This window comes from Cnephaeus nilssonii (assembly GCF_951640355.1).
Source record: "Cnephaeus nilssonii genome assembly, chromosome: 14".
In the NCBI taxonomy this organism is placed as follows: Eukaryota; Metazoa; Chordata; class Mammalia; order Chiroptera; family Vespertilionidae; genus Cnephaeus; species Cnephaeus nilssonii.
The window spans coordinates 2,423,285-2,436,215 of NC_137085.1; the positions used below are offsets into that span (position 1 = coordinate 2,423,285).

Genomic DNA, 12,931 nt, shown 5'->3' on the forward strand with positions numbered 1-12,931 from the left:
TATCGTGGATGTTTCTGTCTCTCCCCCTCTCTCCCTTCCTCTCTGACATCAATAAAATATGTTAAAAAGTAAAAAATTTAAAAAAGATGATAAACTTAAAAACAAAAAAGCTGGGAGCAGCCTCAGTGCCAGGCTGCCGTGTGGCTTTGGGTGAGTTTGGTGCCACCTCCAGCTTTTGTCCCCGAGCTCACCCGCCAACCGGGCTCACATGTCGTGGCTGTTAGCTGGTCCCCACACCGGCGCGTCAGTGAGGAGTGGAAACACGGAGGGTCCCTGGCTCAGGCTTAGGCCGGGGGCTGGTGGGGAGGGGACGGGGAAGAGAGGTCAGGATCCTGGCTGGGCCTCACAGGGGACAGACTGCCCCCCACTTGTGATCTTGAACCTGTGCAGAGCCCTGGGGTGGGGGCAGCCTGCTGGCTACTTGCCTGTCACAGACCCGCCCTGCCGCCTCGGCACGCCACTTGCCCTCTGGGCCTCGATTTTCTCGTTTTACCACAGGGATCGTTACCGTGGCTTCATCAGCGGCTGCATGGAAAGGGCTTTGTCCCGCCCTCGCTGGCGGGGCTCAGCGGATAGAGCGTCGGCCTTGGAGGGTTTGATTCCCGGTCGGGGCACATGCCCGGGTTGCGGGCTTGATCCCCAGTAGGGGGCGTGCAGGAGGCAGCCCAACAGTGATTCTCATTCATCATTGGTGTTTCCCTCTCTCTCCCTCTGCCTTCCTCTCTGAAATCAATAAAAATACGTTTAAAAAAAGAAAAAAGGAAGTGCTTTGTCCCCATGAGGAGCACAAGGCCTGGCCAGGCTGGGCTCCGGGGAGTGGGGGCTGCAGGTGGGGTGGCTGCTGCGCCCCGGTCCCGGGGAGTCTCAGTCCGAGCCGGAGGGAGAGGCCGGGTGCAGATGCAGCGCAGACCCAGGCCCGCTTCCTGCTCAGGGCTGGGCCGCTCGCCCTCACCGCTGCGGGTCTCCCTGCCCCGCAGAGCCGGGCTGGCAGGGGCTGCGTGTTACGCGAATAGATCGTGGGCCTCAGGTTCCCAGAAACGAGGGGGCGGGAGTGGGGCCGGGCCGGGCCCCAGGTCAGGTCAGGAGGCTGCAGGCAGAGGAGCGAAGGCCGGGTGAGCCTCCCCTCTGCTTCCTGGACGGGACGGGACGTGGTGCTGTAAACAGCTTCGACGGGAGTCACCCTCCGGCTGAGTCACAGCTCCTAGCGACAGCCGCGAACTGTTTATCAACAACGGCTTCACCCCCACAGGGCCTGCCCCCAGCAGCTGGGGGAGGGAGAGGCGCCCGCAGATGTGGGCTGCAGCCGCCCCCTCCCTGCACCCTGTTCCTCCCCGACCGAGGGCGGAGCGTGGGCACAGGGAGCGTCGGTGCGCGTCTGTGCTCACGTGTCCGGGGGCCGGTTTGGCTACGCCTGGGCTGTTGTGTGGCTGGCCAGGTGTGATATCCCGTGGCCACCTGGCGTGGAGGCAGAGCCCTGTGGACAGGTGGCCGGTCACATGACCTCGGTGTCCTGGGACAGGCGAGGGTGTTGGCGGTGACCTCGGCACCAGGTGTTCCACGGGCAGAGTCAGCCCGGGCCGTCCAGCTAAGAAAGAATTCAGAGCCAAGACTCAGACGATAAGAGAAAGTTTATTCAGAAAGTCGCAGAGGTCGAAGGCACGGGCTCAGGAAGCAGGGACAGGAAAGAAGGGCTTCAGAGCTCAGGAAAGCGAAGGGGAAGGCGAGGAGCCAGGGGGAGAGGAGGGGGGAGAGCGGCGGGGTCCTGTCCTCTGGGCCTTGAAGGGCAGGGGTCTTAGGGGAGGGTCCAAGGGAGGGTCTCAATAGAATATGCATCAGCGTCCAGGTGTCCCAGATTTCAGGGCCTGGTCTCCACGGATGGGCGGGCGCTGGGCAGGGTCAGTAGTCAATGGTTGTGCTGCTTTTCTGGGCCTGGAGCTAAACCCCACGGAGGCCCTGACCCGGTCCCTGGGGCTGAGTGTGTTAGGGAGCGGTGGTGCACGCGCCCGCCCGCCCGCCCGGGAGTCCGCGAGGCCACTCTTGGGCCCTTGTTCCTCCGGTCCGAGCCGTGTGACCAGTGATATGAAAAGTCAGAGCCAGGCATCCTCACACCGCGTCCCGCGGGCCACATGCGGGTGTTTTTGCCGCTTTGTTTTTTCACTTCAAAATAAGATATGTGCAGTGGGCATAGGAATTTGTTCATAGTTTTATTTATTTATTTATTTTTTTAAAATATATTTTATTGATTTTTTACAGAGAGGAAGAGAGAGGGATAGAGAGTTAGAAACATCGATGAGAGAGAAACATCGATCAGCTGCCTCCTGCACACCCCCCACTGGGGATGTGCCCGCAACCAAGGTACATGCCCCTGACCGGAATCGAACCTGGGACCCTTCAGTCTGCAGGCCGACGCTCTATCCACTGAGCCAAACCGGTTTCGGCTGTTCATAGTTTTTTTTAAACTATAGTCCGGCCCTCCAACGGTCTGAGGGACAGTGAGCTGGCCCCCTGTTTAAAAAGTTTGAGGACCCCTGGGTCAGAGGGTCTAAACCACACGGCCAGCGATAGGTCAGGGAGGAAAGGTTACCCTGGGGACCAGGGCCTTGCTTTCCTGGTTGCTGGGCTCCGGGGCTGCCCGCCCTGGTGACCTTCCTTCGGTGCCGGGCCGTGGTCCTTGTCTGCCTGAGCTCCTGCCACAAGGGCCCGTGACCGCGGGCAGGGCTGGTGGAGTGCTCCCAGAGGCCATGGCTGCACAGAGCTCCGTGCACAGCGGGTGGGAAGGGGTCCCTGGTGGGCCCAGCCCCCACGGGGGGCAGCGTGGTGGAGGTGCAGATGGAACGGCCCTAACTGTCCCCAGCCCCCAGAGCCCTGGCTCTCGGTGGCCAGTCTGATCTTAGTTCCAAGTGGTGGCAGTGATGTGGTGCGTGCGTGCGTGCGTGCAGGGGACACCAGGCCTGCAGGGAACACAGATCTCTGCACCTGCCCCTCCCCTCCGCAGGCCCCTCCCTCTTCAGGCCCCGCCCCTCCACAGACCCCTCCCCTCCGCAGGCCCCGCCTTCCTTGCCTGCAGCTGGTCATCCTGCCCCTTGGCTGTGACTCAGACCCACTGCCTGTGGCCGCTGGGCCTGGCCGGGCTCTGAAAGGAATAGCGGTGACCTGGGTTGAGGTCAGGCCGACCTGTGCTGGAGGCTGGGGCAGGGGAGATGTGGGGGTGACAGGCTGGGAGGCTGGGGGGTCGGAGAAGAGCCCAGGAAGCCTTCTCCGGGCTCAGGAGCATGGAAGAGAGGCGGTTCCTCGCACGGGCCTGCTCCTGGGAGGCCCAGTGATGCTATTGGATCAAAGGCATTCACAGCCAGACACAGAGCAGGCAGCCCGGTTCCCGCGGGGCCCGTGCCCCAGCGCCTCTCGCGCTCGCCCCACCCTCAGACTCGGATGGGAGCGCTGTCCCAGCCAGTTTCCCATCGCCCCTTCCACAGCACCGGCCCAGGGTCTCACCTTGAGAGGAGGAGGCCACAGCTCAGGGAAGGCCCCCCATTGCACCTAATGCCCCCAAACACTCCGGGGAGCTCCGTGGTGCACCGACAGGGCGGCCAGGCTGCCGCAAGGGATGCCCGAGGCCACACGCTGGGCAGCTGGCCACAGGGGTGAGAGGTCAGGTTGGGGACAGCCCAGGTGCCCACGGCTGTCTCGCTCCTTGGAGCTCTGCTGAGCCCTGTCTCACCTGGCCCTGCTGGGGTCTGCCCTCCGGCCTGGTGCCGGCCTGGCCTTGGGGCGGGGGCGGGCCGGGGGCTGAGCATGGTCTGTGCCCCCTGGTGGCCTCCCCGCCTGGGGACCAGGGCTGCTTGCAGCGCTCGGCACGGTTTGCTGCTTCTCGACAACAGACGTTTCCGAGTTACCCACTGGGACCCGTTGCAGGGCCCACGCTGAGCAGACAGACGGCAGACGGCGACGTCCTCCTGGCGCAGGGCAGCACCGCCAGCATCCACTGGGTGTTCACTACGTGCCAGGCGCGGGGGCAGGCACGGGACCACGGGAGAGGATCAGAGTGCAGGCCCCCCGAGGGCCGACCACCGGCCAGGCCCATGCCGAGTCCCTGTCGGATCCTCCAGCACCCATGTGCCCATTTTACACATGAGGAAACTGAGGCCCGGAGTTGCTAAGTCGCTGGCCCAGGGGCCAGAGCCGGCTGATTCAGAGCCCGGTTACCTCTGCTGTTGCTTGAAGGTCAGGGTTCAGTGTCCCCGTGCACAGCAGGCTGTGGGGGTGGGGGATGCAGGGGTGCCTGGGTAGAGGTGAGCACAGGGGGGCGGTCAGGGGCTAGGACTTTGGATTCTCCTGTGGGTGGGACAGAAGCTGTTGAAGGATTTGGGGGCAGGTGGAGAGTGCTCTGGCTTTAGGCACAGGGAGGCGGTGCTCCGGGGTCCCCCTGGAACCCCCAGCTCCGTGTCTCTGGTGCCCACCTGCATCCCCTGGAGAGACCCGGGCCCCAGGGCTTCCTGGGTGTGCGTGGAACCCCTTCTTCCGTGAAGGCAACTGCTGCGAGCCTAGTGGTGGGAGCTCCAGGTTGAGGGCGGGGTGGGAGGAATTGGGGTGTGAAGACCTCTGTGCCCCCCTCCCTCCACGGCGGGGCAGGAAACAGGCTCAGCGAGAAGAGGAACCTACACGCCCACAGGGAAGCAGGTCTCTGCTCACGGGCCCGAGCTGCCTGCTCAGCCGGGCCCCCTGCGCCCGCAAAGCCACCGGAAGAGGATGTGAAACGGTTCCAGAGCCGGGGCCGGTGCTGGCGGGGCTGGGCGGCAGGGCGGCATGCGGGGCCCCGGCCGCCCCCGCAGTGCCCACCATGTGCCGACAGGCCGGCTGCGGAGCCTCTGCCGGAGCCCCTCTCCCCCCGACCCCCGTGGTCCTGCGCGCCCCGCCGGCTGCCCGCCAGGGTCCCAGGAGGGTAAGGAAGCAGCCCGGCTCTGTGTCTGGGTCGCCCGGTGGCTCTGGGTTTGGGGACGGGAGCTCTGAACGCTGGGGCAGGAGCGTCCGTGGCTCTGCATTCTCCCTGCTCCCCGGCCTCAGTCTTTCCATCTGTCGAATGGGCGTTGGGCTCGCCCCGCGGCTGCCAGTGCCTGCTCGCAGCAAAAGGAGGGCAATGGGGACAGTCCTGAGTTGTTCTTAAATGTGCTCGTTGAACGACTGCCCTCCGACGCGAGCCCGCCGGGCCGCGTGTGCTGGCTTTTCGGAAGTAACGGTAGTTGTGGGGACAATATTATGGTTTTTGTTTCCGTGCTCGCACAGTAGACAGTTGCCACCCTGGTTTGGTTCTGCAGTTTAGCATGAGGTCCCGTGTCGGGTGCCAGGGGTGGAGGTGCCCTGGGCAGCAGTGGGGGGCGGGGCCGGAGCTCCCCCCACGCGCCTGGCGGGTTCACGCTCACCTGGCGGTCCCACTGGCGGAGCCGTGTTTAGATCTCGGGGACTTGTACCCGCCACCTTTCTGACCCGGGGGGTGACCTCCACAGGCAGGGGGCCGGGGGCAGGGCCCGGGGTGTTGGAGGAGACAGCTGGGCGCACCCCACGAGAGCAGGCCTGGGCTGGAGCCTGGGCCCGGCTCGGGACGGAGCCCCATCCGCGCGTCCTTGGCTGGCCCGTGGCCGGGTACAAGCGGGAATTCCTGGCCCTGCCCGTCACGGGAGCAGGTATGACAGCCATGTGGGTGACTCCAGGTCTAGGCACTCGGGTGCTTGACTCCACTGGGGCCGGCGGACAGACGGGCAGACGGGCAGACGGCAGAGGGCTTCGCGAGGCGGCCGGCTCGCACCCGCCATGGCCCGGGCAGGCAGGCCCGCCGTGCCCAAGGGCAGGAAGGGCTGGGTGTTCCTCGCCTGCGTCTCTGTGGTGACTGCCAGGAGGTGGGCCATCGCCCGCCGTCCCAGTCCTCCTGTCCCGAGCCCCACGCCCTGGCCAACGCCTCTGCTAGCCCCCGCCTCCGAGGTGAGTTTCCAGGGCAACCGGTGCCTCTGCGAGAGGCTGGGCGCTTCCCCTGTCCCCCCCCCATCCCCCCCTCCCCGTGGGAACTGGTTGAAGGAGTTCGGCTGGAAGCCGCTACAGGGGAGTCTCCACCTGCCACCTGGGGTGTGTGTGGGGGGGCCGCTGCCTGTGGTGCCCGAGTGCCCGCCCGCCGGCCTGTCTGCCTCTCCTGGCGGGTGGGTGGCCCTGGGTCAGCGGCTCCTGTGAGGGGATGGTGTCTCTCAGGTTACAAAGGGCTTTTGTGCTGCATTTTATCGTCTGCTCTGCTGAGAACCCGAGAGCCAGCTGGCGGCATTACTGTTGTTGTTGCTGTTGTTCCCATCTTACTGATGGACATACTGAGGCTCAGGAAGGGGGAACGGAGGCTGGGAAGGTGCAGGGCAGGGGCTTGAACATAAGCCTCGGCCCCAGATCTTGAGAGAGAGAGTTTCCCAGACACACGGGGAAGAACGGTGCTGTCGGGACCGGGTCGTCCCAGGCCCCACGTGCGGTGGCCGCTGGCTGACACCCAGCAAGGAGGGGAGGTCAGGGGCACACTGGGTCCCTCGGGCGTGATGGGCGCTTCTCAGGCAGGTATGGCGCCTCCCGCCAGCACTGCTGTGGGACATCGCTGCCTCCCGATCAGTGCCCGCCCCCCCCTCCCCGCTTGGGGACAGGTTTGGGGCCCCTGTCGGTTATTCTCCGTGTCAGGCTCAGGGGCAGAGTCTCAGTCTCCGGTCTGTCTGTGTCCCCGCTGCTTCTCTCCCTCTCTCCTCCTGCCTTCCACCTCAGGCTGTCACCTGTTGGACTGGTGTCAAGGTCAGGGCCCGCTGGCGTGGGGGGCACTGAGCCCTCCGGGAGGTGCGGGTGGGGGGACAGTCCTCAGGGCAGCCCAGTTCCCACTCTGTAGACGGCATTTATCAGTGACCCCGGGCTGTGCGTTTGCTCTGAGTGTCTCCATCAACCTCGAGGGTCAGAGGCAGGGCTGTGAGCGCCCCTTTGTGGGGGCGCAGTGGGGGGACAGCAGGGCCCGCAGTGAGCTCCTGGCCCCCGTGCCGCGCTGTCCGCTGTCCGCGGTGTCTCTCGTTCTGATTGTCCTGGGGCAGCGACGCCCAGTGAGGTCAGAGGTTGGTGGTGATGATGCCACACCCTCCACCAGGACAGGCTGCTGAGGTCTGGAGGTGGCGGTTCCCGCCTGCTGAGCCCCTCGGCTCTGCGTCCTGCCCGAGGCTCCCCTCCTTCTGGGCGGAAGAGAAGGCCCCTGGGGGTTCCCAGAAACCTGGCGGGAGAGGAGGCGGGGCTGAGCCAGGCGCTCCCAGCCGGGGCCCAGGTGTGTCACCTCCTGCCAAGGTGTGTGCTCAGCCGCCCACAGAGGGCCACCCCAGGGCCCGGGCAGGCCAGGAATGGTGACGTGCGTGTGGGGAAATGACTGGGGAGCCGGGCCAGGCCACACCCTCTTTGTGTCCTCCCTGGCTCTAAATATAGACCACGGGAGGCAGACCGATGGGGTGCCCTTACCTTCCTCCCCCGCGGCCTGGCCTGGGCACCCGGCCCCTGGTCCTCGCTGGGCCACAACATCCTCCGTGGCCGTGGCCAGCGCAGGCTGGAGGAGGGGATGCCAGGGCCTTCGCTCACCCAGGCATGGCCTTGAGCCCAGGTCTTGCTCTGAGCCGCCCTGGGCGTCCTGCGGCGCCCCCGTCAGGTACCGTCGGCGGGGGTGGGGGGGGGGTTGGGGGTGGGAAGGATCCCCCGGCCCAGGACGATGGCTGGGAACCCTGGGGGTGCTGCAGTTCTGAGCGAGCCTGGCTGGGCGTGGCCAGAGACCCAGAGGTGCCGCCGGGGCCTCCCCGGCAGGTGGTCTGCCCCAGGATGTCTGTGGGCAGGTGGGGAGCTCTGCAAGGGTCACGACCTCTCGGGCTGCCTGTGTTAGCGGACGGGGTAGGATGGACGTGGGAAGAAACAGGGGCCCAGGTGTGGCCTGAGCACACCTTCCCCTCAACTGGGGAGGCTGCTCAGGGGCAGGGAGTGATGGGGCCCAGCGGGGCCTGTGGCAAACCCAGACCCGCCCCGGCCAGAGGGACGGCTGTGGTCAGCTCCTCCCGGCCTCCTGCTGCTCACGGAGACACGGACCTCGTGTGGCCAGGTCGCCCGAAGTTGCCGGAGAAGCCAGAAATGTGGGTTTTTATGTGAAACCACCTGACCTTTCGCTGCTGGCTCCAACATCGGAAAACACTTTGCAAGCCAAACAGAACGCGGGGGCGGGACTTGGGACTTGGCCGGGGTCTCATCCCGGGCCCTTCGCAGCCCGTCTTTGCGGCACCTGGACCAGGGCCTCCGCCCGGGGACTGGTCTCTGCAGCGCAGCGGGGCGCATGGGGGCTTCTCGGGACCCCCAGGGAGGGGCGGGTGCACCCCCAGGGAAAGGGTGGGAGCCTGGGACAGCTGGGGTCGGGTGCACTGAGCAGGATGAGGGGGAAAGGAGTGACCCATTTATCATGGCCGCACACGCCCCACCGTGCTTTGCGCCCTGTTCCTCCCGGCAGCCCCTTGGTGCCAGGTGCTCGGTGGTGCTGTCTCGTCAGTCATGCCCCCTTCACACAGAATTCTGTTCCTGCAGCGTGCGGTGACCTGCGGGGGCTGGGGTCACACAGTAAGAAGGGGTGGGGCTGGGCTCAGACCCAGCTCGCAGTGCCTGAACCTGTCCAGGCCACATGCCACCCTGGGAACCGGGTGTGTGTGCGTGCGTGTGTGTGCGTGTGCGCACGTGCGCACTCAGCTGAGCCGTGAACAGGCTCACCAGGACCCCGAGGGGCGCCCCAAAGCCAGGGCCTATGTAATGATGCACTGCCCACGCCTCACCGCCCCGCCTACCGGGCACCCCCAAAGCCAGAGCGGTGGTGCGTGGGGTGCCCGCCTCTGTGCCCCGATGAGCTGCTCGGCCTCCAGGCGGCTCCTCCCCCCCCCCCCCCCCCCCCCCCCCCCCCCCCCCCCCGTGAGCTTGCTTCCCGGGCGCCTCCCGGGGAGAAAGATCAAGGTGCGGGTTCCCTGACAAGTTCTGAGCGCGGGGCCAGGAGGAGGACCGGAGGAGGCACTTCCAGCCGAGGGCAGTGTCCGGTCCCGTCCCAGCTTTGCTGCTCTTCGAGGGCGTCCTTCTCATGTGCCCCCCCACCTCCCCTCCCCAGGGCAGGCCATGGAGCCTTCCTACCCGCCTCCTAGGGACCTCCGCTCCAACCCAACCTACCCGTCTTGCTTAAAAACAGACAAACCCAGCACTGGTCACAGGAGTGATTATACAAATGCGTTAGGAAGACTGGGGAATTCAGAGAAGCCAGAGGGAGGAGTGGAGCCGCCGGGACAGCGCCGCGGCTTGCCGAGCCGGGCCCTCTGTTCACCGGCACGGCGTCCTGTCTGCAAGCGGAGCGGCATCCCGGTTCTCACGGGCTGCCGAGGGGCCGGTCAGTCGGCACGGGGTGTCTGCGTGACTGTGGGGCAGGGGTGTACCCGAAGTTCCCGTAAATGTGCTCACTGAGCAATCCCAGTGCACGCCCCGGACCGCCGGCTGAGGGTGAATTCCTAAGAGTGGGGTTGCCGAGCCAATGGGCATATCCTTTTTACTGTCCCATAGAAACTGCCCAACTGTTTTCCTCCACCCCCGCCCCCGCCCCCACCCCACCGTCCCCGGTGCTCGGGTGGGCACAGAGGGTGGGAGCTGCGGGCCCTCTGCCCAGGGGTCCCTGAGGCTGGGCGCAGGTGGGTGCGCGGCACGTGCTTGTGGGATGTGTCGCGTGGTCCCGCCCTCCTTTTACCGGTGGGACGCGGGGGCTCGCGGGGGCGCCCGTGCACGCCCTCCCGGCCCGGCACCCAGGCCCCGCCCTCCCCGCCGCCGGCCCCGCCCTCCCCGCCGCCGCCCCGCCCTCCCCGCCGCCGGCCCCGCCCCCGCCCGCCCCGCCCCCCGCATGACCTCAGCGGCCGGGCGGCGGGCACAGAGCGCAGCAGCGCGGAGCCGCGGGGGCCTCCGCCGCCCGCGCCGCCCCGGGTCCCGCGGCCCGGCCGGCCGCCCGCGCCGCTGCGAGCCGCCCATGGTGCAGCGCATGTGGGCCGAGGCGGCCGGGCCCGCGGGCGGGGCCGAGCCGCTGTTTCCGGGCTCCCGGCGGAGCCGCAGCGTGTGGGACGCCGTGCGCCTGGAGGTGGGCGGCCCCGGCAGCTGCCCGGTGGTGCTGCACAGCTTCACGCAGCTCGACCCCGACCTGCCGCGCCTGGAGGTGGGTGAGCGGGGCGGCCCGACCGCGGCCCAGCGAGGGGGGGGGGGCAGCGTCCCGATCGGTCCGGAAGGAGGTCCCTCTGCAGAAAGCCCCCCTCCTCGCTGTAACCCCAGGGCAGCAAGGTGGACCGGAGGGGCGCGAAGGGAAGGGGGCCGCCCGCGCAGCTGGTCCGGCCGTTTAGGGACCGGCCCTGGGTCCGCCTGCCCCTCATCCACCGCAGGGTTGGCCTCGCGGAGCCCGGGTGTGCCCGCCTCGCGCCCTCAGCCAGGTAGACCTGTTTCCGCGGGCTGTCACCTCTGCGAGCGGGGCCGGGCCTGTTTCCTCTCGGCTGCCAGCCCCGGCTTGCACAGGCAGTCCGCTCCGCCATCCAGTGCCTAGAGCTTAGGGGGCAAACTCCTGGCACGCCTGCCCAGGGCTGGCGGGGACACAGTGGCCTTCCAGACAGCCCTCTTTAGGGCCAGAGGCAGAGCCGATGTTCAGGACTGCTCAGAGGACCCGGTGTGGGGCCAGGTGTCTGGCAGGGAGGTTGGGACAAGGCCCTCTCATGCCCAGAGGGTGACGGACTCATTGCTGCTTGGTTAGGAAATGCCCAGCGCCAGCCCTGGCCGTAGCTCGGTTGCTTCGAGTGTCGCACAATATGCCAAGGTTGAGGGTTCGATCTCTGGTCAGGGCACATATAAGAACCGACCAACAAATGCATACATAAATGGAGCAACAAATTGATGTTTCTCTCTCCCCCTCTCCCCCCTCCCTCTCTTCCTCTCTCTCTAAAACCAATAAATACACATTTTTTTTTTTTTTTAAAGGAAAGGAAATGTCCCAACACCTTAGGTTTGGGAGGATTCAGAGAAGGGGAGCTGGGCCTGTCTCCAACGGGGGCGGGACTCTTGTTCCTGGTGTGCTCTCAGTGGGTCATGGGGTCACACAGGTTGCGGGGAGCGATACCTTCCTCCCTCCTGCCTGTGCACCTGCCCCTGCAGCAGAGAGAGCAGCTCCAGGGTGCGCCCCTCACCTGCTCTGCCTGGGCCCGGGGCCCGGACAGAGGCCAGCCCTGGGTTGAGGGGCTCAGCATGTCACGGCCGAGCCAGAGCCTTAACAGTGGAGTTCCTGAGACCCCGCCCCCCTCCAGTGCTGGTTAGGGCCCCTTGGGGTCCTGCACCCCCTCCCCCCATCACTGTAGGCCTCGCTGTGTTGCGATTGCCGGCAGTCTGCGGCCTGGGTCTTGGGCCTCTGTGTGTCCCCAGTGTTTAGCCAGGGCCTAGATGCACATTTGCCCAAGGACAAATTGTGTCTCCATGCCCAGCGTGGGGGGAGCGCGGGGGCGGGGGGGACCCCAGCCTGGGAGACGTTCCTCCTGAGCTTGGCGTGTCCGGGACCCTCATCCGGGACCCAGAGCTTTGGCTTTATTGGCGGCTGCAGCAGGACCCAGGCCTCCTCTGACTTGCATTACATCTGGCAGCCAGGCGGGCTTTGTGTGCCGGGAGGGTCTGGCCTGCGCGCTCAGGGCCGGGAAGGTTCCTGGCCAGGGTGGGGCCAGCTGCTCAGCCTGTTCCCTCCCCCCTCCCTCCCTCTCTGATCATGTGCATCCCTGAGGACCTGAGGGAGAGGCCGGTCTGAGCCCTAGCCTTGCCCAGGGGTGGCCGGCCTTCTCTCTGGCTCCCCTCCCCGCCCTCCCCCTCTCCCTCCCTCTCCCCCGCCTGCTGCTGCCATCCGGGCGTCAGCACCAGATCCAGGCCGCGACCACTGTTTAGAATCTAAGGGGAAGTTCTGGCTGGAGCAGGAAAACCAGGGTCCTGGCCGAAGAGGAGTCCATGCCGGAAGCCAAACACAATGGCCATTTACCACGGGCGGTGGAGGGGGCGGGGAAGTCCCTGTCCCTCCTGCCAATCCCCCCCCCCCCCCCCCCGGCTGGTTTCCTGGTTGCTGTAGTGTGCCAGAGCTGAAGCAGCACTGCTGGGGTCCCTGTCCTCTCTGGAAACCCCCAGGCAGTTTCTGCCTTCCTCCCCCCGCCCCCCATTTCCCCACCAGCCTCCACCCGGTCCTTCCCTCGCCGGCTGCCAGATGTCCTCGCACATCTGGGCATGTGCTCCCTCGTCATCTTGATTCTAAGCCAAGCCACCGCTGACCCAGCTGCGCCTGTGCGGTCTGTGCTCTCGGGAGGTCACCGGCCCCGGGTCCGGGCGGCCGCTGCCTCGGCCAGGCCGCTCTCTGGCCTGTAGCATCTACTGGATGCAGGCGCCACCTCCCCCTCCAGCCCTCCAGGCAGGTGCCAGCCCCCCTGTCTAGGGCAGCGGTCGGCAAACCGCGGCTCGCGAGCCACATGCGGCTCTTTGGCCCCTTGAGTGTTCTAACGCCACTTCTTCAAAAGAGACTCGCCCAGGCCGAAACCCGACTTCTGCGCATGGGCCACGAAGTTTCTTTTCTTTTTTTTTTTTTTAATATATTTTATTGATTTTCACAGGGAGGAAGGGAGAGGGATAGAGAGCTAGAAACGTCGATGAGAGAGAAACATCGACCAGCTGCCTCCTGCACACCCGCTACTGGGGATGTGCCCGCAACCAAGGTACATGCCCTTGACCGGAATCGAACCTGGGACCTTTCAGTTTGCAGGCCGACGCTCTATCCACTGAGCCAAACCGGTTTCGGCGGGCCACGAAGTTTCAATCGCACTGTACGTGCGCG

The 12,931-nt window shown here is 66.1% G+C and overlaps 1 protein-coding gene across 6 annotated transcripts in view; it reads left to right on the forward strand.

Annotated features, from left to right (window-relative positions):
• The window catches only part of RALGDS (ral guanine nucleotide dissociation stimulator), a 39,604-nt gene that overhangs the window by 8,368 nt on the left and 18,305 nt on the right, over positions 1–12,931 (forward strand). For 4 of the 6 annotated variants that reach the window (XM_079791220.1, XM_079791217.1, XM_079791218.1 and 1 more), the window contains exon 1: positions 9,967–10,249. The exons of 1 other annotated variant lie outside the window; for it this stretch is intronic. In XM_079791220.1, the coding sequence (XP_079647346.1) occupies positions 10,067–10,249 (183 nt within the window). In that variant the 5' untranslated portion in view covers positions 9,967–10,066. Of the gene's footprint in view, positions 1–4,582; positions 4,940–9,966; positions 10,250–12,931 lie in introns of those variants that run through there. One more of the 6 variants, XM_079791221.1, reaches the window with a different exon arrangement.